This window comes from Cricetulus griseus, chromosome 3 (genome assembly GCF_003668045.3).
Source record: "Cricetulus griseus strain 17A/GY chromosome 3, alternate assembly CriGri-PICRH-1.0, whole genome shotgun sequence".
In the NCBI taxonomy this organism is placed as follows: domain Eukaryota; kingdom Metazoa; phylum Chordata; class Mammalia; order Rodentia; family Cricetidae; genus Cricetulus; species Cricetulus griseus.
The window spans coordinates 59,389,173-59,416,076 of record NC_048596.1 but is presented as its reverse complement, the minus strand read 5'-3'; the positions used below and the strand labels follow the sequence as shown (position 1 = coordinate 59,416,076).

Genomic DNA, 26,904 nt, shown 5'->3' with positions numbered 1-26,904 from the left:
CTGCCCACAGCCAATGTTACCCTCTTCCGGCCATCAACCTTCTTCATCATTGCCCAGACCAATCTGGGGCTGCAGCTTGAGATCCAGCTGGTGCCCATCATGCAAGTGTTTGTGCGACTGGCACCTGTGCTCCGGGGTCTGACCTGCGGTAAGAAGCACTGACTCTGGGCCTGAGCCCATTCCATTCTAGAGCCGGCATGGGCCTCAACTTGCTCCCCTGTCCCCAGGGCTCTGTGGGAATTTCAACAGTATCCAGGCCGATGACTTCCAGACCATCAGTGGGGTTGTGGAGGGCACAGCAGCTGCCTTCTTCAACACCTTCAAGACCCAGGCGGCTTGTCCTAATGTCAGGAATATCTTTGAGGACCCCTGCTCGCTCAGCGTGGAGAATGGTGAGTGTAGCTGTTGGTCTTTGTTCTGTTGAATGCTTAGGGGTTGGTTTACTTGCTTCCATTCTGAGCTGGTTACTTTCCCAAGAAGCATTTTCTCAGCATACTCTGACCTGGCCTGGTGTCCAGCTGTCTACCCTGAAGTGGTGAACAGGCAAACTAGTGTGTAGTGTATTGTGTCAGTCACACATTAAAGAAATCCCAGAGAGGGCACCAACATGCGTAGATGTCATATTAAGTCCAAATTTGAACTCTCCATTTCTCTCCTGGTGTTTTCCATCTGTCTATAGTTTGTAGTCAGTGGCCTGTCTATTGTATTCGATGTGTCTTTGTTGCCTGTTTGTAACAAAGGGTCTCCCCCGGCCCCCGCCCCGTGCTTATTGAGCAGCATGGAAAATATGGCATGGGGAAGCAATGAGGGATTCTTTTCCATAGAAATTTTTAGCAGAGTTTTACAAAGGAAAAAGTTGCTTTACTGACTCCAGTTGACCCAGGATAGCACTTGTATGCTACCAACATGTGGCTGCCAACACTTCTGGAGTATTTGTTTTTCGTGATGTTGATTTCAACCAATTGGTTGCTTTCAGCAAATGATAATCATAACACACTTCCATTACTCTGGGTCAGGGGCATGGAGAAGTACACAGTTTAAGATTAAAACTATATATTTAGGTTAGGTTGTAACACTACAGAGGAAATCCAAGGCATATTAAGGTCAGTTATTCTATTCTCTTCCAGTCAGGGTGAGCTCAAACAGGCTGAGCACACAGTAGGACAGCAGGTTGAGTACACTGTCTTAAATGATTGCAAGGCTTATATTAACTTGGCTGTAGCATCTGGCAAAAGCTCAGTCTTCTTGAAGGCAAGCAGAAAATATATTTTTAGATAATATATTGCTGCAGTTTATACCATGTAGCATTACAAGGGAAACAAGTGTGGGTACTCCATGGAAGAGTGGTGACTGACATCCATGGCACCAGCTGGCAGGGAGGGCATGAGGGGTCTCCGGGACAGAGTCACAGATGGTTAGGTTAGGGGCCTCATCTGCTTCATTATGTACACAGGGCATTGGATATTAGGGGCCTTGCTTCAGGGTAAAAGAAAAGACACAAGACTCTAATGTAGTTGTGACATTGTCCAGCCCACTAAGTAGGGTTGAGGAGGTAGGGTTCAGTGTCAGCTGGTACTGCCCCCTTTCCTTCTGTATTTTGGCCCAGAAGTCTTGACTATTGTCTGTGGTGATGGCCATTCATATTCCTAGAAGGTGAGAGCTCTGGGAACATAGGAAAGGAGAGACACAATGACTATAGCTTTTCCATACCTCATGTATCTTGCAATGACACCTGTGGTTAAGTGCCCATGATGCCTGTCTGTACAGAGATGCAAGAAATTACAAACCCCAAGCTGAGGAAACCCAGGACCTTGGGTGAATAAGTAGCTGATGGGTTCTCTTCTATCCACAGAGAAGTATGCCCAGCACTGGTGTTCTCAGCTGACTGATGCCAGTGGCCCATTTTCCCAGTGCCACACCACCGTGAACCCCAGCACCTACTTCTCGGTAATGCCCACTCAGTGCTTCTTTGGTTAGCTAGGACTCCAACACTGCATTGTGTGTTCCCTCTTGGGAGGACCAGAAGACCCTGGAGGGAGGCAATTGACAGGCAGCAGGTGGCAGGGATATTCTCCCAGTATGTCTCTCTGGTTCCGTTCCTGACATCCATATTCCTTCACTTACTCACTCATCACTTGTTCGTTGGGTTTAAATCAAGCCTCTGGTCTACACCAGAAACAGGGATAAGCAGGAAGCTTTTGAGAAATGTGAGTAATAGGACAGTAAAGAAGTTGAAGTGTTCCAGGGCTGGACTGGTGGGCCACAGAGATAAAGGGCCAGGGTCGTCCCAGAATCCACGTCCTAGAGGGAAGGTTGGGTACATGTGTGATATCCACACTAAAATAGAACCACAGAGGAATGGGAATGGGGCAGTCCCGAGGAAGGTAAGGAGGGTGGGAGGGACTATGTTGGGGTGTGTGTGTGTGTAGGGGGGACTCAGTCAGATGCCAGGCTCCTGGATGTGAGGGTGGGTCCCTAATGCTCTGATGCTCCCACCCCCAGAACTGCATGTTTGACACGTGCAACTGTGAGAAGAGTGAGGACTGCATGTGTGCCGCCCTGTCTTCCTATGTGCATGCTTGTGCCGCCAAAGGCGTGCTGCTCAGTGATTGGAGAGATGGCGTCTGCAGTGAGTATTCTGTAGGCCAGCTGGGCTCTCTTTCTCTACAGGCCAGGGTCCCTACCTATTGCCTAACAGCGGATTGGATGCTCCAAGGGTTCTATCACTATGTCTGTCTCTGAAACTAAAGGAGACCCGAGCCATTGTGATCAAGAGCCCTAATCAGGAGATTGTCTGGGGAAGCTAGAAAGGCCTTGAACCGCTAGGCCCTCTGTTATTGATTACTAGGCTGTGTGTCCACCAGTATCCTAAGTGCCCCCTCCCTCTGCTCCCTCACAGCAAAGGCTACAACTACCTGCCCCAAGTCGATGACCTACCAATACCACATCAGCACCTGCCAGCCCACCTGCCGTGCTCTGAATGAGGAAGATGTCACCTGCCATGTCAACTTCGTCCCTGTAGATGGTTGCACCTGCCCTGCAGGCACCTTCTTGGATGATTCGGGCAAATGTGTGCAGGCCACCAGCTGTCCCTGCTACCACAGGGGATCCATAGTCCCCAACGGCGAGTCTGTTCATGACAGTGGGGCCATTTGGTAAGACTCATAGGCCTGGCAGACTGTGTTCCCAGAGGACCCCTAGTCACCCTGCTCCATGCACCTATGGTCATGCAGACAAGGAGGATGTGGCAGGGACTCATGGGGCCCCGAGTAGATGATGTTCTAACATTTCTCTACTCACAGCACCTGCACCCAGGGAACACTGACCTGCATCGGAGGTCCTGCCCCGACTCCAGGTGAGCCTGTGAGGGAGCCCATCAACTCTGGGAGAATACTTCCAAAGACAAGTCAGGGTTGGTGCCCATCCCAAGGGAACAAAGCTGGGGTTACTGATCAGTTTCACTGTGTCTGGTATAGTCTGGGCCTTGGGCTCAGGAACAGGGGAGATGAGGATGTGGACACTGCGCACACATAATCATAAAAGCACTCAGTGCACACATACCACACACCACACACACACACACACACACTCCAGCATGCATAACACAGTATGTATCCAGCCCTCCCACTATAGGGCAGCCACATGTTTGGCTGCCTGGAAACAAAAGGCTGAGGTGTCACAGCACTGGCCTCCCTCAGAGAAAGCTTGGCAGGGGTGGATAGCATCACCTCACTGGTCCCTTTCCTTCTCCAGTGTGTGATGCACCCATGATCTATTTTGACTGTCACAATGCTACACTGGGGGACACTGGAGCTGGATGTCAGAAGAGCTGTCACACCCTGGACATGACCTGTGTAAGTGACCTGGTCACTCCATAATAACTCTCCCTAGGAGCTTCTTGATGGTCCCCTTACTTACTTGACATCTCCTGCTACAGTATCTGTGGAGACCATCAGGCACCCTCATGGAGGCTCTTGGAGCAGAGCAGCAGGGCTCTCCAGTGCTGAAGGCCTTCAGGGCAGCCTAGCTAGACTGTGTTCCCAGAGCACCCCTGGGCACCCTGCTGTTGGTTTTCCTGCTCCCATGGCACCTGCAGTGCTACAGACAAAGAGGACATGTCACCCCTAGACATCTGTCCACATGTAGACCCACTCACCTTGTCCATATGTCCTACAGTACATCTCTGAATGCGTGCCTGGCTGTGTCTGCCCTGATGGGTTGGTGGCAGATGGTAATGGAGGCTGTGTTGTTGCCGAGGACTGTCCCTGTGTGCACAACGAGGCCACTTACAGGCCTGGAGAGACCATCCGAGTGGGCTGCAACAACTGGTATGTGAGGGTCACAGCAGGAGAGGTCGGTATCCAAGCATCACCAGGCACAGAGGTCCTTATCAGGAATGGGCTAAGCCCTGGCATGGCCTCTGATGGACATGCACGGCACAGGCTCTCAAGGCCTCTGGCTCTGTGCTTCGGTTTCCCATGAGGGGTCCCCACAGAGTCTCTGGGAAGGTTCCCATTCCTGCGGGAGCCCTCAGCTGACCTCCACCTTGTATGCAGCACCTGTGAGAACAGGATGTGGAGGTGCACAGACAAGCCCTGTCTGGCCACCTGTGCTGTGTATGGGGATGGCCACTACCTCACTTTCGATGGGCAGCGCTACAGCTTCAGTGGGAACTGCGAATACACGCTGCTGCAGGTATGCCTGGCTGACAGCCTCTGCGGCCACCCACAACCACAGGTACTCACCACCCTTCCCTGTCCCTTAACCGCCTTCTGTTCCTCCAGGACCACTGTGGTGGGAACGGCAGCTCCCAGGATGCCTTTCGTGTTGTTACCGAGAACATCCCCTGTGGTACTACGGGAACCACCTGCTCCAAGGACATCAAGATCTTCCTGAGGGTGAGTGGAATGGAGCTGGCAGAACACCCTGGGGGTTCCACAGTGGTGCAGGGGCACACAGGAGGGAGCATGGTCCTGGATAGGCCCTGAGGACCCCTTGTCATACAGAACTATGAGCTGAAGCTGAGTGACGGGAAGGTGGAGGTGGTCCAGAAGGACGTGGGGCAGGAGCCCCCCTACTATGTCCACCAGATGGGCATCTACCTGGTGGTGGAAACGGACGTTGGACTGGTGCTTCTGTGGGACAGGAAGACCAGCATCTTTCTCAGACTCAGCCCTGAGTTCAAGGTGAGGCTGAGCTAGGGAATCATTGCTGTTACCCCTCTCAGAGGCTGGGGCATACATGGGGCTGGAGGATACATAGGCCTGGGGACATGGACAGAGAGTGACAGAAACACACTCAGAGCTAGAGAGAGGGGGAGAGAGACAGAGATAGTCAGAGATGGACAGAGAGTGAGAGAGGTTGAGACATACAGACAGAGGCAAAGGAAGACAGAGAAAGGCAGTCCCAGGAGATAGATGGCTCAGTGGGGAAGTTGCTTGTTGACAAGTCTGATGACCTCAGGCTCGAGGTCCAATCCCCAGGACCCACATGGTAGAAGAGCTGGCTTCCACGAGCTGTTCTATGACCTCCACAAGAGCTCTGTGGCAATGCATCACACACACACACACACACACACACACACACACACACACACACACACACACACACACACACAAATGATAAGTTTTTGAGAGAGAGGTGGGTTGGATGGAAAGGACCTTTAGAAGAGCAGTGGGGAGAGCTCTTGCTGTGTGGGTCTTTCTGTTTTTGTAGCATAAACTGGGTGGCCAGTTCTCTTTTGTGTCTGGACTCTAGGAGCCCAAGTGATGTGTCAGTAGGAATGCAGTCCCTCTGGAGGCTCAGGAGGGTCTTTCTTGCCTCTTTAGCCTCTGGGGCTCCAGGTATCCTTGGATTGTGGCTTCATTATCCCAGTCTCCATCTCTGTTGTTGCATGGTTGACTGTGTGTAGCTGCCTATATTTTTCTCTTTAATAAGGACAGTAGACAGGAGACACAGGACTCACCCTGCCTTAGTGAGACCTCATCTCACTTGACCACATGTTCAAAGGGTCTACTTCTAAGAAGGCCCCACTCACAAACCCCAGGGTTAGAAAGGGACAAATATGGGCCACTGTCCAGCTCTCTGCAGTGTTTTGGACTGCGATTCAAGACAGACCCCAAGCTGAGTGACACGGCTCCATGCTCACACTACAAAGTGACTGAGAGCTGACACTAAGTCAGAGTGGAGGGAAGAAGGACAAAGCAGCCTCACAGGAAGAATGGAGAATGAGGTTTCCTGGGCTGCCAAGCTGGGGGACTCATGAGAAGGGGTTATGGCCTGAGGACAGACAAAGATGGGCACAAGTGCCATGCATCACCACTAGACAACCAACAAGCCTTATAAACTCATACTTGCTGCTCTTCCTGGGCTCATCCTTCAGGATGTTGGGTGGTAATAGAGCAAAGTGGATATCAGGGTTCTGAAAGGGGGCTCTTGCCCATATTTCTAATCTCTGTGCTTCTATAGGGCAAGGTCTGTGGCCTGTGTGGGAATTTTGACGACAATGCCATCAATGACTTCACCACGCGCAGCCAGTCTGTGGTGGGTGATGTGCTGGAGTTTGGAAATAGCTGGAAGTTCTCCCCATCCTGCCCGGATGCCCTGGTGCCCAAGGATCCCTGCACTGCCAACCCTTACCGCAAGTCCTGGGCCCAAAAGCAATGCAGCATCATCAACAGTGAAACCTTCACCGCCTGCCATGCCCATGTACGGCAGTGGGGCTGGGTGGTCTCTGGATTTTAGGATGGAGAAACCATCCATCGAGGGTGTGGGGGGGTCTGGGGGTCAGGAACACACGCGCATATACCGGAATGGGTTATGGTTTGGGGCTGTTAACTCTGAACATGGACTGAGGAAGCTTCAGGTTCCTCCATGATCAGAGCCAGACTATGGACACCATGATGTCCTGGCTGGACATTCATGGTCATACATTTGTCACCATGAACATTAGTAGAAAGTGGCCCAAATTATTAGGCCAGCATACATACTAAGAGCTGAGGGAGATGGGAGTCCTCAGAGCCTGAAGCCTTTGTCTCTTTCAGGTGGAGCCTGCCAAGTACTATGAAGCCTGTGTGAGTGACGCATGTGCCTGTGACTCAGGAGGTGACTGCGAGTGTTTCTGCACCGCTGTGGCCGCCTATGCCCAGGCCTGCCATGAAGTGGGAGTGTGTGTGTCCTGGAGAACACCAGACATCTGCCGTGAGTGGGGCTCTGTCTGTGTTGCTGAAGGGTGGAACTGGGGATGAGGTGGGTGATAGCCTCTTCTGCTTCTTCTGGCTTGGTTCTGGCCAGCACACACACACACACACACACACACCTCTAATGTGTGTGTGTGTGTGTGTGTGTGTACATCTATGTGTGTCCTGCACATCCAAGTGCACAAACACTATAGCCACTCAACAGATGACTCTAACATGAGCCGCTCCAAGGGCTGGGAACTGCAGGGGATGAGCTATGAGTGCTCTGGGAGGGACAGTGGTTCCAGGCTGGAGAGGCCAGCTCTGTGTGTCCATCTGGGTACAGCAAAGGGCCAATAGTTTCCTAAGGAAAATGAACTGAGGGTGAGCATCTGTAGGAGGAAGCTTGGCCTCAGAACATGTTCTGCAATGGAGGCATCAGTATACCTTCTTATACACAGTCCATTGAAGCCCTGAGGGAGCAGTGTGGCTGGGGAGCAGCTGCTGTAGCTGGAGAGCACCGTTTGATGTTTGTCTTTCTGGCATCCCTATTAGTCTGAAGCCTGTATCTGAATCACCTTCTCTCAGGGTGGGGTGGGAAATAGTTTAGCAGAACTTAGGTGCAGGTTTACCCCAGTAAATCTCCCTCCTTTTTAGCGCTATTCTGTGACTACTACAACCCAGAGGGTCAGTGTGAGTGGCACTACCAGCCATGTGGGGCCCCCTGCATGCGCACCTGCCAGAACCCTAGTGGACACTGCCTACATGATCTGCATGGCCTTGAAGGTAGGTTGAAGGCTGAGCTTGGAGGGGCAGGATATGTTGGGTTCCTAGGATCTGGACTGGGGTCTAACCTGGGATTCGAGGCCTACGGCCTTCTTATGGGACCCTTGGTTGGGATAATTCTTCCTGACTCCACTAGGAGTCTTAAGAGCTTCAACCTTAAACACTAATGTGGATGAGGCTGCACACTGGAACAGACCTGGGCCCTGGTGTGAGAGGGCTTGGTGGGAGACTGTCTGGCACTCAAGTCTTCTTGGTCCACAGGCTGCTACCCCAAGTGCCCACCAACAGCCCCCATCTTTGATGAGCGTAAGATGCAGTGTGTATCCAATTGTATCCCTTTGCCTCCACCACTGCCTCCCTGCCGTATCAATGGAAAGTTGTACCGACTAGGTGCGAAAGTACCTTCAGACAAGAACTGCCATTCCTGGTAAGACATTCACCCAGAGTGACGTAGAATCTGGAACACCATGAGGAATCTAAGCCAACCTTATCCACAGCCTGGGGTCTAGAAGTACCCTCAACCCAAGGTTGCATGCTCTAAGGGGGAAAAAGTGACATCGCCAGCCCTGTGGGGCCCCTTGCATTCACACCTGCCAGAAACCCTGTGGCCTGAGCTTCAACTAGGAGGGAGAACACTCTTGTCTTAGGCTCAGTTGTGAGGAAGGACAGCCTTGGCTTGTGGCTGAGCTGGGAAGAAGGATGCCTTTGGCTTAAGGCTCATGTGAAAAGGGAGGACACCCTTGACCTAAAATCCAGCTGTGTGTGAATGTGATGGTGTCCTCAGCCAAGATGTCCTCCCAGGGATGAGGGGACAATGCCCATCAAAGTCTACCTTATCCCTATTGGCTATTGACAGGAGTGATGTTTGAGAGAGTGTGACCTTAATGGAGTAGATCCTAGAAGACTGAAGGTTAGGACCTGGGCAGGATCACAGACTCCAGCTCAGGACTGTAACTAGGCTGCCTCATCACCAACACTAAGCACACTGGATGCAGGCGGTTCCAGCCTCATCACCAACACTAAGCACACTGGATGCAGGCGGTTCCAGCCTCATCACCAACACTAAGCACACTGGATGCAGGCGGTTCCAGCCTCATCACCAACACTAAGCACACTGGATGCAGGCGGTTCCAGCCTCATCACCAACACTAAGCACACTGGATGCAGGCGGTTCCAGCCTCATCACCAACACTAAGCACACTGGATGCAGGCGGTTCCAGCCTCATCACCAACACTAAGCACACTGGATGCAGGCGGTTCCAGCCTCATCACCAACACTAAGCACACTGGATGCAGGCGGTTCCAGCCTCATCACCAACACTAAGCACACTGGATGCAGGCGGTTCCAGCCTCATCACCAACACTAAGCACACTGGATGCAGGCGGTTCCAGCCTCATCACCAACACTAAGCACACTGGATGCAGGCGGTTCCAGCCTCATCACCAACACTAAGCACACTGGATGCAGGCGGTTCCAGCCTCATCACCAACACTAAGCACACTGGATGCAGGCGGTTCCAGCCTCATCACCAACACTAAGCACACTGGATGCAGGCGGTTCCAGCCTCATCACCAACACTAAGCACACTGGATGCAGGCAGTTCCAGCCTCATCACCAACACTAAGCACACTGGATGCAGGCGGTTCCAGCCTCATCACCAACACTAAGCACACTGGATGCAGGCGGTTCCAGTTCCCACGCACTCAGTCCTACTTCTTCCCTCTCTTGACAGCATTTGCACGGAAAATGGTGTGAGCTGTAGCTATGATGCTTCTGGTGAGTACCTGCAGCTGTCTCTGAGCTGGAGACAGGGTGGGAGAGTCACTGCTGATGTCACAGCACCCCCTGACAGGCTAAACATCTATTCCCCACAGCCTGTGTCTGTACCTACAATGGGCAACACTTCCATTCTGGGGAAATCATCTACCACACAACCGACGGCACGGGAGGCTGCATCTCTGCATACTGCAGGGCCAACGGGACCATCGAAAGGAACGTCGACACCTGCAGCCCCACCACTCCCATGCCCCCGACCACTTTCTCCTTCTCCACGCCAGTGGGTAAGGCAGATGTGACTGGTGGCAGAAAATGATAGGCTTAGTGGGGGTGTCTCTTTTCCTGCTGATTGGCACTGCTTCTCTTGCAGAACGTTAGGGAATGGCTAGTTCTGGGTGTTGGTGGCAGGCCCTGAGGCTCGAGAAGGGGCCCAGGAGTTGGGCACTGGGAGCGTGGGTACCCTGCTTTTATCTCACAGCAGGAAGGGACCAATCTTCCTGACCCACTCTGGCAGGCCTGGTGTCCATGGTACCATTTTCTGTAGCTTCTGGACTGGATCTCAGGGAAGTGTGGGCCTTAGCTTGGAGGCTCTAAGCACAAGTGACCCCAGGCCAGTACTTGGATAAACATGAGAATTTTTCCTGGAATTCATAGCTGCCGCCTTGCCTGGCTCTCTACATCCCTAAGGTCTCGCCCTGTTGGGGGTTTGTCAGAGCCCCCCCAGCTAGTTTTGAGGGGTATAAGCATGTAGCTCAGGGGATGGCCAGGAGAGCAGGTTCCCTTTAGAGGAGATTAGTTTGTCTGTTCATGGATGCAATACACTCTTCTTCTGTCCACCAAGAGGTAGGTTCTGAGTGATACGGCTCTGATGTTCAGTTTTCAAAGTGAGTATGACCATGGTGGTGAGACCCAAGGTGATGTACAAGGAGAAAGGTTGTGACCAGGGACCAGGTAGACAGCCCCAAGGCCCTCATGCTCACTCCTGTTACTTTTGTCCACAGTCATGACTTCAATGCCACCCTCCAGCACACAGACCAGCTCTCCGAGTATAGTGTACACAGGGCCCCCAAGCACAGCTACATCGACAACAAGCAGCATGTTGTCTGTGAAGACGCCTGCCACAGCCTCCACTTTGACCACATCTACTATGACCTCCACCTTAACCATGCCAGGGTGCCAGGAGGAGTGCGTCTGGTCTCCCTGGATGGATGTCAGCCGTCCTGGACGTGGTATTGACAGTGGTGACTTTGACACTCTGGAGAACCTCCGTGCCCATGGCTACCAGATCTGCCGAGTACCAAGGGCAGTGGAGTGCCGTGCAGAGGATGCCCCTGAGGTACCACTTCATGCACTAGGGCAGCGTGTGGAGTGCAGTACAACTGTTGGGCTGACATGTCACAACAAGGATCAGGTGTCAGAGCTCTGTGAAAACTACCAGATCAGAATTGAGTGCTGTACCCCCATCAGCTGTCCAACCTCTAGTGGTCCAAGCCAGAGCACACAATTGATAACCTCTAGGACAACTACAAAGGGGCCCACAACCTCCGTAGCCCCTGTCACCTCAACTGACCACACAGACAGCACAGTTATCCCAGGTCCCTCTACCCATGCTCTGAGTCCTTTCCCCTCTCCCTCACATCCTTTCTCATCAGCTCCAAGTCCATCTACGTCTGCCCCCATTGGTTCTACCACAGTGAAAACAACTCTGTCCACTACTAGCCCAATTCCAGAGCCAACTTCAGCCACATGGTCCATCCCAACCTCAGGGTCCACCATAGCCTCTTTTGAGACTACCCATGAATGCAAACGGGAACTTTGCAGTTGGACTGATTGGATAGATGGCAGCTACCCTGGGCCTGACAGAAACAGTGGAGATTTTGACACTTTTGAAAACCTGAGATCCAAAGGATACAAGTTCTGTGAGAAGCCACAAAATGTTCGGTGTAGGGCTCAGTTCTTTCCCAACACACCTCTGGAGGAGCTGGGGCAGAATGTGACCTGCAACCCAGAGGAAGGGTTGCTCTGTTTGAACAAGAACCAGCTCCCACCCATTTGTTATAACTATGAGATCCAGATAGAGTGCTGCACAGTAGTGGACGTGTGCTCCATGACATCGGCTACCACACATTCTACCTCACATGAAGTAAGCACAGAAACAAAGACCCCTTGGACCACAAGCTCGCACTCATCTCCCACCAAAGAAACCAGTACTCTTTCAGCAACCATACACCCAAAGACCTGGGCAACAGGCAGTTCACACACAATCACCACACCAGTGTCTTCCCACTGCCAGCTACAGTGCAACTGGACCAAGTGGTTTGACACTGACTTCCCGGTGCCCGGGCCACATGGAGGAGACCTGGAAACCTACAGCAACATCCTAAGGATGGGAGAGAAGATCTGTCACCGGCCAGAGGAGATCACACAGCTGGAGTGTAGGGCTGAGAACCACCCTGAGGTGAGGGTGGAGGACCTGGGTCAGGTGGTGCAGTGTGACCCCACTATTGGCCTGGTGTGCAGGAACCGGGACCAGCAGGACATGTCTGGGATGTGCCTCAACTACGAGGTGCGAGTGCTCTGCTGTCGTCTTCCTGAAGACTGCCAAATCACCACACGGGCCTCGCTGTCCAGCACCCCAGGTGACACTGTCACCAGCTCATCTCCTGGCATGACATCTGTGCATACAGCAGTCAGTCCATCCATGTCCCCAACCAGGACAACCATTGTGGAGACTGTCAGCACCACCTCCACACCAAAACCCGACTCAGTCTCTGGGCAGACAGCCAGCACCATGTCCACCAAGGACACCAGGGACACCAGGACCTCCTCTGTGCAGACAGCCAGCACCATGTCCACCAAGGACACCAGGACCACCTCTGTGCAGACAGCCAGCACCATGTCCACTGGGGACACCAGGGACACCAGGACCACCTCTGAGCAGCCAGCCAGAACCATGTCCACCAGGGGCACCAGCACCATCTCTGAGAAAACAGCCAGTACCACCTACAAACCCCAAACAAGCTCTCCCTCTACCGGAAAACTGAGCACCACCCTCAAAACCCAGACTAGCTCAACCTCTACAGAAAAATCCAGAACCACCTCTGGGCAGCCAGCCAGCACCATGTCCACCAGAGACACCAGGACCACCTCTGGGCAGACAGCCAGCACCACCTACAAACCGCAAACCAGCTCTCCATCTATCGAAAAACTGAGCACCACCCTCCAAACCCAGACCAGCTCAGCATCTACAGAAAAATCCAGAACCACATCTGTGCAGACAGCCAGCACGACTTTCATGGGAAAAATCAGTGCCACATCTGTGCCTGGAACCAGAGCCACCTCTACTCCTCTCAGCACCACAGGCCCCGGGCCTCATTCTGGGACGACTTCCTCCACAGTGGCCACCCACTGCCAGCTACAGTGCAACTGGACCAAGTGGTTTGACACTGACTTCCCGGTGCCTGGGCCACATGGAGGGGACCTGGAAACCTACAGCAACATCCTGAGGACGGGAGAGAAGATCTGTCACCAGCCAGAGGAGATCACACAGCTGGAGTGTAGGGCTGAGAACCACCCTGAGGTGAGGGTGGAGGACCTGGGTCAGGTGGTGCAGTGTGACCCCACGGTGGGCCTGGTGTGCAGGAACCGGGACCAGCAGGACATGTCTGGCATGTGCCTCAACTACGAGGTGCGAGTGCTCTGCTGTCGTCTTCCTGAAGACTGCCAAATCACCACACGGGCCTCGCTGTCCAGCACCCCAGGTGACACTGTCACCAGCTCATCTCCTGGCATGACATCTGTGCATACAGCAGTCAGCACATCCATGTCCCCAACAAGGACAACTATTGTGGAGACCGTCAGCACCACCTCCACACCGCAAACCAGCTCAGTCTCTGGGCAGACAGCCAGCACCATGTCCACCAAGGACACCAGGGACACCAGGACCACCTCTCTGCAGACAGCCAGCACCATGTCCACCAAGGACACCAGCACCATCACTGAGAAGACAGCCAATACCACCTACATAACCCAAACCAGCTCTCCCTCTACCAGAAAACTGAGCACCACCCTCAAAACCCAGACCAGCTCAACCTCTACAGAAAAATCCAGAACCACCTCTGGGCAGCCAGCCAGCACCATGTCCACCAGGACCACATCTGTGCAGACAGCCAGCACCATGTCCACCAGAGACACCAGGGACACCAGGACCACCTCTGGGCAGACAGCCAGCACCACCTACAAACCCCAACCCAGCTCTCCATCTATCGAAAAACTGAGCACCACCCTCCAAACCCAGACCAGCTCAGCATCTACAGAAAAATCCAGAACCACATCTGTGCAGACAGCCAGCACGACTTTCATGGGAAAAACCAGTGTCACATCTGTGCCTGGAACCAGAGTCACCTCTGCTCCTCTCAGCACCACAGGCCCAGGGCCTCATTCTGGGACGACTTCCTCCACAGTGGCCACCCACTGCCAGCTACAGTGCAACTGGACCAAGTGGTTTGACACTGACTTCCCAGTGCCCGGGCCACATGGAGGGGACCTGGAAACCTACAGCAACATCCTGAGGACGGGAGAGAAGATCTGTCACCAGCCAGAGGAGATCACACAGCTGGAGTGTAGGGCTGAGAACCACCCTGAGGTGAGGGTGGAGGACCTGGGTCAGGTGGTGCAGTGTGACCCCACGGTGGGCCTGGTGTGCAGGAACCAGGACCAGCAGGACATGTCTGGCATGTGCCTCAACTACGAGGTGCGAGTGCTCTGCTGTCGTCTTCCTGAAGACTGCCAAATCCCCACACGGGCCTCGCTGTCCAGCACCCCAGGTGACTCTGTCACCAGCTCATCTCCTGGCATGACATCTGTGCATACAGCAGTCAGTACATCCATGTCCCCAACCAGGACAACCATTGTGGAGACCATCAGCACCACCTCCACTCCAAAAACTGACTCAATCTCTGGGCAGACAGCCAGCACCATGTCCACCAAGGACACCAGGGACACCAGGACCTCCTCTGTGCAGACAGCCAGCACCATGTCCACCAAGGACACCAGGGACACCAGGACCACCTCTGTGCAGACAGCCAGCACCATGTCCACTGGGGACACCAGGGACACCAGGACCACCTCTGAGCAAACAGGCAGCACCACATCCATGCATAATTCCAAACAAACCTCTGGGCAGCCAGCCAGAACCATGTCCACCAGGGGCACCAGCACCATCTCTGAGAAAACAGCCAGTACCACCTACAAACCCCAAACCAGCTCTCCCTCTACCGGAAAACTGAGCACCACCCTCAAAACCCAGACTAGCTCAGCATCTACAGAAAAATCCAGAACCACCTCTGGGCAGACAGCCAGCACCATGTCCACCAGGACCACATCTGTGCAGCCAGCCAGCACTATGTCCACCAGGACCACATCTGTGCAGACAGCCAGCACCATGTCTACCAGGGACACCAGGGACACCAGGAGCACATCTGTGCAGACGGCCAGCACCATGTCCACCAGAGACACTAGGACCACCTCTGGGCAGACAGCCAGCACCACCTACAAACCCCAACCCAGCTCTCCATCTATCGAAAAACTGAGCACCACCCTCCAAACCCAGACCAGCTCAGCATCTACAGAAAAATCCAGAACCACATCTGTGCAGACAGCCAGCACGACTTTCATGGGAAAAATCAGTGCCACATCTGTGCCTGGAACCAGAGCCACCTCTACTCCTCTCAGCACCACAGGCCCAGGGCCTCATTCTGGGACGACTTCCTCCACAGTGGCCACCCACTGCCAGCTACAGTGCAACTGGACCAAGTGGTTTGACACTGACTTCCCGGTGCCCGGGCCACATGGAGGGGACCTGGAAACCTACAGCAACATCCTGAGGACGGGAGAGAAGATCTGTCACCAGCCAGAGGAGATCACACAGCTGGAGTGCAGGGCTGAGAACCACCCTGAGGTGAGGGTGGAGGACCTGGGTCAGGTGGTGCAGTGTGACCCCACGGTGGGCCTGGTGTGCAGGAACCGGGACCAGCAGGACATGTCTGGCATGTGCCTCAACTACGAGGTGCGAGTGCTCTGCTGTCGTCTTCCTGAAGACTGCCAAATCACCACACGGGCCTCGCTGTCCAGCACCCCAGGTGACACTGTCACCAGCTCATCTCCTGGCATGACATCTGTGCATACAGCAGTCAGTACATCCATGTCCCCAACCAGGACAACCATTGTGGAGACCATCAGCACCACCTCCACACCAAAAACCAGCTCAGTCTCTGGGCAGACAGCCAGCACCATGTCCACCAAGGATACCAGGGACACCAGGACTACCTCTCTGCAGACAGCCAGCACCATGTCCACCAAGGACACCAGGGACACCAGGACCACCTCTGTGCAGACAGCCAGCACCATGTCCACCAAGGACACCAGGGACACCAGGACCACCTCTCTGCAGACAGCCAGCACCATGTCCACCAGGACCACATCTGTGCAGCCAGCCAGCACCATGTCCACCAGGACCACATCTGTGCAGACAGCCAGCACCATGTCTACCAGGGACACCAGGGACACCAGGAGCACGTCTGTGCAGACGGCCAGCACCATGTCCACCAGAGACACCAGGACCACCTCTGGGCAGACAGCCAGCACCACCTACAAACCCCAACCCAGCTCTCCATCTATCGAAAAACTGAGCACCACCCTCCAAACCCAGACCAGCTCAGCATCTACAGAAAAATCCAGAACCACATCTGTGCAGACAGCCAGCACGACTTTCATGGGAAAAACCAGTGTCACATCTGTGCCTGGAACCAGAGCCACTTCTACTCCTCTCAGCACCACAGGCCCAGGGCCTCATTCTGGGACGACTTCCTCCACAGTGGCCACCCACTGCCAGCTACAGTGCAACTGGACCAAGTGGTTTGACACTGACTTCCCGGTGCCCGGGCCACATGGAGGGGACCTGGAAACCTACAGCAACATCCTGAGGACGGGAGAGAAGATCTGTCACCAGCCAGAGGAGATCACACAGCTGGAGTGTAGGGCTGAGAACCACCCTGAGGTGAGGGTGGAGGACCTGGGTCAGGTGGTGCAGTGTGACCCCACTATTGGCCTGGTGTGCAGGAACCGGGACCAGCAGGACATGTCTGGGATGTGCCTCAACTACGAGGTGCGAGTGCTCTGCTGTCGTCTTCCTGAAGACTGCCAAATCACCACACGGGCCTCGCTGTCCAGCACCCCAGGTGACACTGTCACCAGCTCATCTCCTGGCATGACATCTGTGCATACAGCAGTCAGTACATCCATGTCCCCAACCAGGACAACCACTGTGGAGACAACCAGTACCACCTCCACACCGCAAACCAGCTCAGTCTCTGTGCAGACAGCCAGCACACTATCCATATCTAAATCCAGACAAACCTCTTGGCAACCATCCAGCACCCCTTCCAAACCCCAAAGCAGAGTAACACCTATAGGAAAATCTGTCACAACCACTGGGCAGACAGTCAGCACCAGGTCCACCAGGCGCCCCTCTAGACCCCGGACTACGAAGACAACCAGCATCACGACCACCAGGCGCCCCTCTAGACCCCGGACTACGCAGACAACCAGCATCACGACCACCAGGCGCCCCTCTAGACCCCGGACTACGCAGACAACCAGCATCACGACCACCAGGCGCCCCTCTAGACCCCGGACTACGCAGACAACCAGCATCACGACCACCAGGCGCCCCTCTAGACCCCGGACTACACAGACAACCAGCATCACGACCACCAGGCGCCCTTCTAGAACCCCATCTGTGCAGGTAGTCAGCACCACGACCATCAGGCGCCCCTCCAGAACCCAGTCTTCGCAGACAGCCAGCACCATGTCCCCCAGGGGCATGAGAACCACTTATGGGCAGACAGTCAGCACAACATTCATGGAAAAAACCAGCGCTTTCTCTGTGCCTGGAACCACAGCCACCTCTGCTCCTCTCAGCACCACAGGCCCCGGGCCTCATTCTGGGACGACTTCCTCCACAGTGGCCACCCACTGCCAGCTACAGTGCAACTGGACCAAGTGGTTTGACACTGACTTCCCGGTGCCCGGGCCACATGGAGGGGACCTGGAAACCTACAGCAACATCCTGAGGACGGGAGAGAAGATCTGTCATCAGCCAGAGGAGATCACACAGCTGGAGTGCAGGGCTGAGAACCACCCTGAGGTGAGGGTGGAGGACCTGGGTCAGGTGGTGCAGTGTGACCCCACTATTGGCCTGGTGTGCAGGAACCGGGACCAGCAGGACATGTCTGGGATGTGCCTCAACTACGAGGTTCGAGTGCTGTGCTGTCGTCTTCCTGAAGGCTGCCCTGTGACCTATGGGACTCCTCCTGTGACATCATCTCACAAGCCTTCATTTCCAGTTGTGTCCACCCCATCTGTGCCGTCAACCTCATTGTCCAGCCCTAGGGTACACTCTGCCCTCCCTTGTTTGTGCAACGTCTCAGGCCGTCTATACTCTATTGGTAAGTGAGATATCTTTTTGCAGTTTCCTAAGGCCCTCTCTTCCCTGATTTTCTTCCATGAAAGTCCTTGGGTTTGGTTGATGGTGCCACAATTGCCTTCAAACATTTCTAGTCTCATCTCTCTTTCTTTGCATGGGAAGTCTTGAAGTTGGCAACCCACTATATCAGGAGCAGATTTTTCTCCCAGGGCCTCCCAAACTCTGCATACCTCTTGATCTTGCAGGATCGATCATCTACAACCAGACAGATCTTGATGGCCACTGTTACTATGCATTGTGCAGCCAGGACTGCCAGGTGGTTAGAGGGGTTAGTCAGGACTGCCCCTCCACCATGCCACCGCCTACCCCTGCTGCTTCCACCTCTGCGTCTACCATCACACCTGTCACTGCGTGGGATAGGTGCAATGTGTTTCCTCCAAGAATGGTAAGTCTATCTGCCATACTTGCTGGAGACTCATGGCCACTGTGGAGACCTTGATGTATTTGCAATTATACCTCAGCTTAAGTTCTCATGAAGATCGCCAGCCCCTGGTTGATACAGGATGAGTTTGGGGCTGGGCTTTTTTATGGCTTTGTATGTCTGGTCCTCCAGCACTGCATTGATAGTTGGGTAGTTGGGTGTCAGGGATGAAATTTCCCCCAATGAGAGTGAAGGTGGCAGAGGTGATGTAAACCCATGGATATAGTGGCACACGGAAGGGGGTGACATTCAGCAGTGGGACATTTGCACATTGTGAACCCTTGTAGCCACTTCCACACTTTGGCAGGGAAGAGGTGAGGACAGGGGCTGGAATGGGGGTACAGAAGCCTGGGAACTGAGGTGATAGGTGATACTATGGCCTAGGACTCAGACCCACAGCTGACTTTGTTTCTGCAGAAAGGGGAGACCTGGCCCATGCCTAATTGCTCCCAAGCCACCTGTGAGGGCAACAATGTCATTTCCCTGAGCCCACGCCAGTGCCCAGAGGTGAAGGCACCATCTTGTGCCAACGGCTACCCACCCCTGAAGGTGGATGACCAGGACAGTTGCTGCCAGCACTACCAATGCCAGTGTGAGTGGGGATATGGTTCATCAGGGGGAGGCATGGCAGAGGAGGATAGAATGAGGTGGACACCAGGAAAGACTTTCCCTCATCAAGTCAGAGATGGGGATGCTATGTGGAAAGAACAGCCCTGGAGTCATAGAGCCTAGTGGGAGAAGAGCAGGGTCTGCTGTGCCTCAGAATCCCAGCAGCTTATGCAGGACCTGCCAGCCAGAGTCTGAAGGGACTGTCCATATGTGTCTCAAGAGTTCCTTATTTGGAAACAGCGGGGGAGGGGTTGGACCACCTGATGAGAGCCAGTCTCTAAGGTAAGCTCCCTGTACCCATAGGTGTCTGCAGCGGCTGGGGTGATCCCCACTACATCACGTTTGACGGCACCTACTACACTTTTCTTGATAACTGCACATACGTGCTGGTGCAACAGATCGTGCCTGTGTTTGGACACTTCCGTGTGCTCATTGACAACTACTTCTGTGACCTGGGAGACAGTGTTTCCTGCCCACAGTCCATCATTGTGGAGTACCACCAGGACCGTGTGGTGCTGACCCGCAGGCCAGTTGGCGGGATCATGACCAACCAGGTGAATATGCCTGTGTGTGTGTGTGTGTGTGTGTGTGTGTGTGTGTGTGTGTGTGTGTGTGTGTAGGGGTTGTGGCAGGCTTGGTCTGAGTTGCGGACCCTAACTCTAAACTTCCTACTACCATCTGTATTCAGATCATCTTCAACGACAAGGTAGTCAGTCCTGGATTCCAGCAGAATGGCATTGTTGTGTCCCGTGTGGGTATCAAGATGTATGTCACCATCCAGGAGATTGGCGTCCAGGTCATGTTCTCAGGCCTCATCTTCTCTGTCGAGGTGCCCTTCAACCTCTTTGCCAACAACACAGAGGGCCAATGTGGTAAGCTCTACTCTGGATATTCTTTGGGTATTAGGAGCAGCCTCTCCATGGGCCTAGAGGGGTTTCTGATTGTGCACACATGTGGTTCACATCTGCCTGTTCCATGATGGTTTCTCTCTGTACACTGGGAACCAAGCTGGCTTCTAGGGAAGCCAGGTTCACAGGAGAGGATGTGAGACAACGTGCCAATTCTGACCCTCAGCATGAGTGCACTGGGCACAGCTTTCTGCTCAGCTGTCTGACCCTTGTTTCACCTGCAGGCACTTGCACCAATGACAAGAAGGATGACTGCCGCCTGCCTGGAGGGGCAATGACCTCTTGTTCTGATATGGCCCCCCACTGGAAGGTGCCCAACCAGCCTTCATGCCAAGGGCCTCCTCCAACATCAATTTCAGTGGTACCCAGTCCTTCACCGACCCCATGCCCACCGTCACCAATCTGTCAGCTCATCCTAAGCAAGTAAGATTCCAGAAGGTGGGGGTAGCCTTGCTGGTTCCATCTGCCAGAAGATACCAGGTCCTCAAAAGACTCCTAAGAAAAATGGGATCAGTCTTGTTCTAGGATCTGGGCACTGTCTCTAGGGATCTTGTCAGAGAGTGGTCGCTGCTGGAATGTTACTGCAGGGCTGGTGGTGGCCAGGTTGGCTCATCTCTGGAGTCCTCTGCCAGTTCCTCTCACTGATATGAGCATCAGTCACTGTCTGCACCTGTGCAGGACGAAGGGTTGCAGAGTAAGGGAGGCTGAGGGGAGAGACATTTGCAGGAAGTGGTGCTCTGGCTGATACCTTTCCTGGTATGCACACATATGCAGATGATGCCCTTGGCTTAGATGACAGGCTCACAGTCATTGTCCATGACCTCACCTCCAAGGGGATCTCACAGATCTGAAAGCCCCCACTGTGAGTGGTAACCTGAGTAGAACAGACACCACCGCGTCTGTATTTTTCCTCCCACAGAGTCTTCCAGTCCTGCCACGACATTGTCCCTCCACTACCATTCTATAAAGGATGCTTATTTGACTACTGCCATGGGTTGGGCTTGGAGGTGGTGTGCTCAGGCCTAGAGCTCTATGCATCACTCTGTGCGGCCAAAGGCCGGTGCATCCCCTGGAGAAGCCAGACCAACAACTCCTGTCGTGAGTGCCCAGCCAGGCCACCTTCCTGTCCTCTGTTATGAGAATTTAGAGGTGCTAGGCAGATAGTCTGGGAAAGGGCACAAAACCTCAAGGCTAGTCTTCCCTGGAGGGAAAAACTCCAGGCTTTGGGAAAGAGGGATTATCCAAATTGAGGTATCTGTAGATTTAGGGCCTGGGCTGTCAGCTGTCTTGGACCAGCAATAGAGCTAAGGGCCTGGGGGAGGGGGCCAGGTTGTAGATAGCTAGTGAAGGCTTCTGAGTAGGTGTCAGCACTCAGCAGTGGCTGGGGTTTGGAGGATCCCAGAAGTGGGGCCTTGAAATGGTTTCTCACGGGTGCCTCTCTTTCCACACAGCATTCACCTGCCCTGATAACAAAGTATACCAGCCATGTGGCCCAACCAACCCTCACTACTGCTATGGGAATGATGACATCAGCACCAGCTTGTAAGTGTCAGCACTCTGCTCACAGGGCTGAAAAACCCTGGGTATCCAGTCCTAGCACTTGGCTTTCCTAGGCTGGGTTCTTTCTTACTTGAGGGTGAAGGACCCACCAATTCTCTGTTTCTCACAGAACCCTTCAAGAAGCTGGCCCCTTCACAGAGGGCTGCTTCTGTCCAGATGACACCACACTTTTCAGTACTAATGATTCAATCTGCGTGCCTTCCTGCCAATGTATGTCCCCACTGGCATGGGGTTGGGGGTTTGAAGGGGCAGATTGCGGCTTGACCCCAGATCCCACTATGGTGCCCAATATGGGTCTTATTCCTGCCCCATCCCTGTGGCCATCCCCAAGTGACAGGACCTCTCTCTACAGGGTGCCTGGGTCCTCATGGAGAACCTGTAGAGGTAGGTATGAATGGTGGTGGTTCCTGGGGGGCCAAAGCACTGAGACAAAAACAGTGCAGGGTTTGGTGGGGTGGGTTTTTTTGTTTTGTTTTGTTTTTAGTATGCCAAAGGCCAGATGAAGGCAGGAAGAGTGCCGGTGTCCTAACAGGATCTGAGAAGGTCTTGCTCTCTGGAGATGCCCTGCCTTTGTTCTGGAGCTGCTGGGCATCTCATGAGGGCTGGTTAGGCCTGTTCTTCCTGGCACTCTTTCTTTCCTCAAGAGACATGTGATGGGGTGGAGGGAAAGCCCTTCTCCCATGTCTGCACCTGGACTTCAGTGCATCAGGCCTTCCCTCCTGAAGCCCTCTAACCCAGGCTTGCTGCACAAGTGGCTCTCAGCACATGTGGCTGCAGCTGTCCTTGGGCTGAACAGCTCACTCACAGGTCAAGTTCATGTATCATTTCCCTACAGCCGGGCCACACCATCAGCTTCAACTGCCAGGACTGCATCTGCAAGGAGGGCACGCTGACCTGCCAAAGGAAGAGCTGTCCCCAGACCACCTGCCTGGAGCCTGGCTTTGTGCCGGTGCCTGAAGCCCTGGAGGCTGGCCAGTGTTGTCCCCGGTTCAGCTGTGGTGAGCCTTTGCTACTGTCCTCATACCCGTAGGTAGGACTATCTCCTGAGGAGCCATAGGTATATTGGGCCAGCAGCCAGCTCTGCTCTGCACACATGGTCCCAGGAGGAAGGGAGTAGAAGCTATCCCTTCCCATGCTCTGCACATTGCTTGAGTATAGGGACCCTCCTGTGTCCTGATATGGCAATGTCCTAGCAGGTGATCTTTAGGTGTGTGTGTGTGGTAGAGCTTCCCCTGACCAGCCTGACCAGAGCCTGCTCCTGCAGTCCTGGGAACTGTCATGATGTCATGTGGTGGGGTAGATCCTTGGAGCAGAAAAGAAGCAGATACAGGGCAAGCCCAGTCCCTGACAGCTTTCTCTACCCACAGTTTGCAACTCCAGCCACTGCCCTCCTCCTCTGCACTGCCCAAACAATTCTAGCCTGATGGTCACATACAAGGAGGGAGCTTGCTGTCCAAGCCAAAACTGCATCGGTAAGTATCCCTGATCCTTGCACCAAGCCACACTGGGGCCTAGAACTTCTCAGGGGACAAATCAGAAGCTACTGATGGCTGGAGATGGGCTGTTGCTTGGCATGGAGCCCTTGGTGGGAAGGAAGTCTGAGGTGCTCCAGCGTCTAACAGCAGAACATACTGATGTAAGAGTCAGGCTGTGCCCTTGCAAGGCCAAGGCTATAGCCAGTATGTCTCTTGGACAGGTCGGAAGGGCTGTGAATTCAACGGGACCCTCTATCAGGTAGGAACCACTGGTGCTCAGGCCTTATGGCCTACAAGGACTGAGCTTCCCATTTGGGGATCTCCACCATCCCTTTGGAGCTCAGGTGGTGATCTGAGAAGCTGAGGAGTTCTTAAGTCACTGTAGACCCTGGCACAGAGCTCCTGCCCAGACCAACAACAGGAGACTCTGTGGATGTAGCTCAGGGCAGTGCAGTTAAGGTTGGCGCCAGTATCCGTGAAGCTGCCAGTACCTGGTGTCTGGGCCCATCAGGATTCTAGCAGCTCTCTGCTCCCTGAAATCATACTGGGTATGCCAGTACCTCATTTCTCCCAGCTGAGCTTTCCCCACACTAATTCCCAAGTGTGTAGTATCTTGGGTCCTGCTAGGACATTGCCATATCAGGACACAGGAGGGTCCCTATACTCAAGCAATGTGCAGAGCTTGGGAAGGGATAGCTTCTACTCCCTTCCTCCTGGGACCATGTGTGCAGAGCAGAGCTTGACATAGAGACATAGTATCTACAGCTCTGCCCTGGGACAGCACCTTAACTATGGTCTCTTTACCATAAGGTAACACTAAGGATCATCTCCTTAGTGATGGGTTAGCTTGGTGGGCAGCCAGGGCAACTGGTCAATCAGAGTATAGGGCAGGTGTCTTCCCAGCTTGAGTCCACTAATGCCCAGCCCTGTCTCTTCCCAGCCTGGTGATGTGGTCTCCTCCAGCCTATGTGAAACATGCTTGTGTCAGGCGCCCAGCAATCCCCATTCAGATGTTTTTGTGATCAGCTGTGAGACGGAGCTCTGCAACACCCTATGCCCTACGGTGAGCACTGGCCCCATGCCTGCTCTCATCGCACTGTGCTGATGGCCTGAACTCAGGCAGCATACCATTCTTCCTGCAGGGCTTTGAGTACCAGGATGAACCAGGACAGTGTTGTGGCCGGTGTGTGCAGAAGGGCTGCACCTTTAAAAACAGCAACAGCTCTGTCTACTACTACCCTGTAAGTACCTGAGACTGTGCTAGGTGACCTCAGAAAGGGGACTAGATGATAGGAACAGCAGACCACAGGCTCTGCAAAGCCACCATACTCCTCAAGGAACCACTCAAAACCCCAGGCCCAGGTATAGAAAGCATGAAGAAGACAGCATTTGAACTGAACAAACAGGGTCCTGGGATCCTGGACTCTGAGTGGCCTAAATGCTGGAGGCTCAGGGGTGATCAGGCAGGGTCCTGGGGACTCCAGGTTGAATATGCAGGGTCCTGGAACTTCAGGGGCACTTGAGAAGCCATTTCTGGCCAACATAGGCCTTGCCTATGCCACTGTCTCCCTGGAAGATGATAGTCTGTGGGGAGACAGAGATTGGGCACTCACTAAGCAAGCTGTGCCTCCTTTCAGCCTGGTGAGTCCTGGCCAGAACCTGGGGACCCCTGTGTGACTCATAAGTGTGAGAAGCTCCAAGATGTATTCATAGTTGTGACAACGAAGAGGGAGTGCCCCAAGATCAACTGTCCACAGGTAAGTTTGGGCTTTCCCACTCCAGCTAAGGAGGCAGCTCACTTGGAGATGAGGGGGAGGCCAGTGTTGCACAGCCATCAGGCTTATCCCCTTCCCACTATGAGGCATTTGGCCTCGTGTCTCATTCCTCCATTTCTGGATGCCTCATTGCCCCTGACATTCACAATGGCCCATTGTTGGCACAGGGCCAGGTTCAGCTGAGAGAAGATGGTTGCTGCCATGACTGTCTCATCACCCAGCAGAGTAAGTGGGGGCTTGACAAGGAAGGGATTGATCCCAGCCTGGGGCACCCAGGAAATGACTGAGCAGACACCGACCCTCTGCCTCACTTCCTTTCCTCCCAGAATGCACGGTTCATCAAAGACAGCAGATCATCCATCAGCAGAACTGCAGCTCCGAGGGACCAGTGAGCCTCTCCTACTGCCAGGGCAACTGCGGGGACAGCACATCCATGTACGAGCCCCAGGGAGCCTCAGGCAACAGTGTTCAGAGATGCAATCGGCAGTGGGGTGGGGTGGGCTCGGGTGATGTAGGGTTCGTGATACACTCAGGTCCAAAAGCAGAGCAGGAGGGGCAGAACCAGGAGGGTAAGAAAGAGGGTGCAAGGGTACTGGAGGAGACTGTTACCATAACTTGAGCATGCCAAGGTGGCATCAGCAGGGTCCCAAGGCTCTTGGGCTATAGTGACTACTTTGGAAGCAGGATTTCTGTTTGGGGAAGTATCATCTCAGAGGTACAAACCCCAGTCCCACAGCAATGACCTGCTGTGCATCTGGTTGCAGACTTAGGACACCTGGTGGCCAAGGGCAGCTGTGGCAGAAACATTTGCCCCAGGGCAATTGGCAAGTGAGAGCAGTAGGGTTTTGAACACAGGGTGACAAAGACCTCAGGAGCTTGGCACTGTGCCCACTGGACGCAGAGCCTGTGGCAGGCGTAGGCAGCTCCTGGCTGGGCTGGGTACTGAGCAGATCTACCCACAGGTACTCCCTGGAGGCCAACACAGTGGAGCATAAGTGTGAGTGCTGCCAGGAGCTGCAAACCTCACAGAGGAATGTGACTCTACACTGTGATGATGGCTCAAGTCGCACCTACAGCTACACCCAGGTTGAAAAGTGTGGCTGCCTGGGCCAGCGGTGCCATGCTCTAGGTAACACAAGCTACTCAGAGTCCTCAGAATCTGAGTTCAAGTCTAAGGAAAGTAAAGAACATGGCCAGAAGTTGGCATTCGGGGCCAGCAAGGAGGTGCCTGGGCCTTTCCAGTAAACTGAGCAGCACTGCTATCCCAAAGTTCCTCCTGAGGTCAGCAGGACGTGTGCTGCTTGTTCAAGTGGCTTGAATTCCAGACCTACCTACCCACCACTTCCTCTTCAAGAGGGACATCAACCCCAGCTGTCCTTGGAGGAGAGAGAGGTCCTTTCCACTGTGTAGGAGCCTGAGAGCCACAGACTCCTTTGGAAAGAACTTCAGTATCAACGAAGGAGTCACTTACATGCGGATGTCATCTGCTTGGCCTCACCTCAGCCCTGCACCTGTGCCCCTTTCAGGAAATGGCCAATTTGTTTTATAAATACACTCAGAGCATTTGTGGATTCTGTGTATGTGTGTATTGTTTTTAAAACATCTCCATACATATAGGAACCGAATAAGGGCAGGCCTGGACTTCAGGGGGCTTATACTTCAGGCTGTTCACTAGGGGCGTGGCAGTCTGGTGAGGGCCACTGGGGAGCTCTCTGCCTCTATTTGCTGGGAGGATATGTCCCAAAGGTGACAGTACTGCATAGAGGTGAACTAGAGCCTGGCTGATGCTCAGAGTCGGAAGCATTCTGGGAGAGGAAAATGAGGGGGAAAATGAATGAGTGAGTGAATTAGTGAATGAGAAAGCGATTGA

General features: G+C 53.8%; 1 protein-coding gene across 1 annotated transcript in view; it reads left to right on the top strand.

Annotated features, from left to right (window-relative positions):
• Positions 1-26,279, top strand: part of Muc5ac (mucin 5AC, oligomeric mucus/gel-forming) — a 33,351-nt gene extending 7,072 nt beyond the window's left edge. Inside the window, exons 14-50 of the mRNA XM_035441603.1 lie at positions 11-148; positions 228-392; positions 1,853-1,947; positions 2,503-2,629; positions 2,900-3,155; positions 3,303-3,355; positions 3,754-3,854; positions 4,177-4,328; positions 4,557-4,695; positions 4,785-4,898; positions 5,007-5,186; positions 6,469-6,708; positions 7,044-7,200; positions 7,836-7,964; positions 8,226-8,391; positions 9,698-9,741; positions 9,840-10,025; positions 10,743-12,434; positions 12,735-18,248; positions 18,472-18,671; positions 19,125-19,299; positions 19,620-19,870; positions 20,005-20,188; positions 20,449-20,647; positions 21,144-21,322; positions 21,676-21,766; positions 21,894-21,994; positions 22,137-22,168; positions 22,620-22,782; positions 23,152-23,256; positions 23,481-23,518; positions 24,200-24,322; positions 24,402-24,500; positions 24,897-25,016; positions 25,202-25,259; positions 25,361-25,469; positions 25,997-26,279. Of these exons, the coding sequence (XP_035297494.1) occupies positions 11-148; positions 228-392; positions 1,853-1,947; positions 2,503-2,629; positions 2,900-3,155; positions 3,303-3,355; positions 3,754-3,854; positions 4,177-4,328; positions 4,557-4,695; positions 4,785-4,898; positions 5,007-5,186; positions 6,469-6,708; positions 7,044-7,200; positions 7,836-7,964; positions 8,226-8,391; positions 9,698-9,741; positions 9,840-10,025; positions 10,743-12,434; positions 12,735-18,248; positions 18,472-18,671; positions 19,125-19,299; positions 19,620-19,870; positions 20,005-20,188; positions 20,449-20,647; positions 21,144-21,322; positions 21,676-21,766; positions 21,894-21,994; positions 22,137-22,168; positions 22,620-22,782; positions 23,152-23,256; positions 23,481-23,518; positions 24,200-24,322; positions 24,402-24,500; positions 24,897-25,016; positions 25,202-25,259; positions 25,361-25,469; positions 25,997-26,279 (12,158 nt within the window). The remainder of the gene's footprint in view (positions 1-10; positions 149-227; positions 393-1,852; positions 1,948-2,502; positions 2,630-2,899; positions 3,156-3,302; positions 3,356-3,753; positions 3,855-4,176; positions 4,329-4,556; positions 4,696-4,784; positions 4,899-5,006; positions 5,187-6,468; positions 6,709-7,043; positions 7,201-7,835; positions 7,965-8,225; positions 8,392-9,697; positions 9,742-9,839; positions 10,026-10,742; positions 12,435-12,734; positions 18,249-18,471; positions 18,672-19,124; positions 19,300-19,619; positions 19,871-20,004; positions 20,189-20,448; positions 20,648-21,143; positions 21,323-21,675; positions 21,767-21,893; positions 21,995-22,136; positions 22,169-22,619; positions 22,783-23,151; positions 23,257-23,480; positions 23,519-24,199; positions 24,323-24,401; positions 24,501-24,896; positions 25,017-25,201; positions 25,260-25,360; positions 25,470-25,996) is intronic.
• Positions 26,280-26,904: the final 625 nt, after the last annotated feature.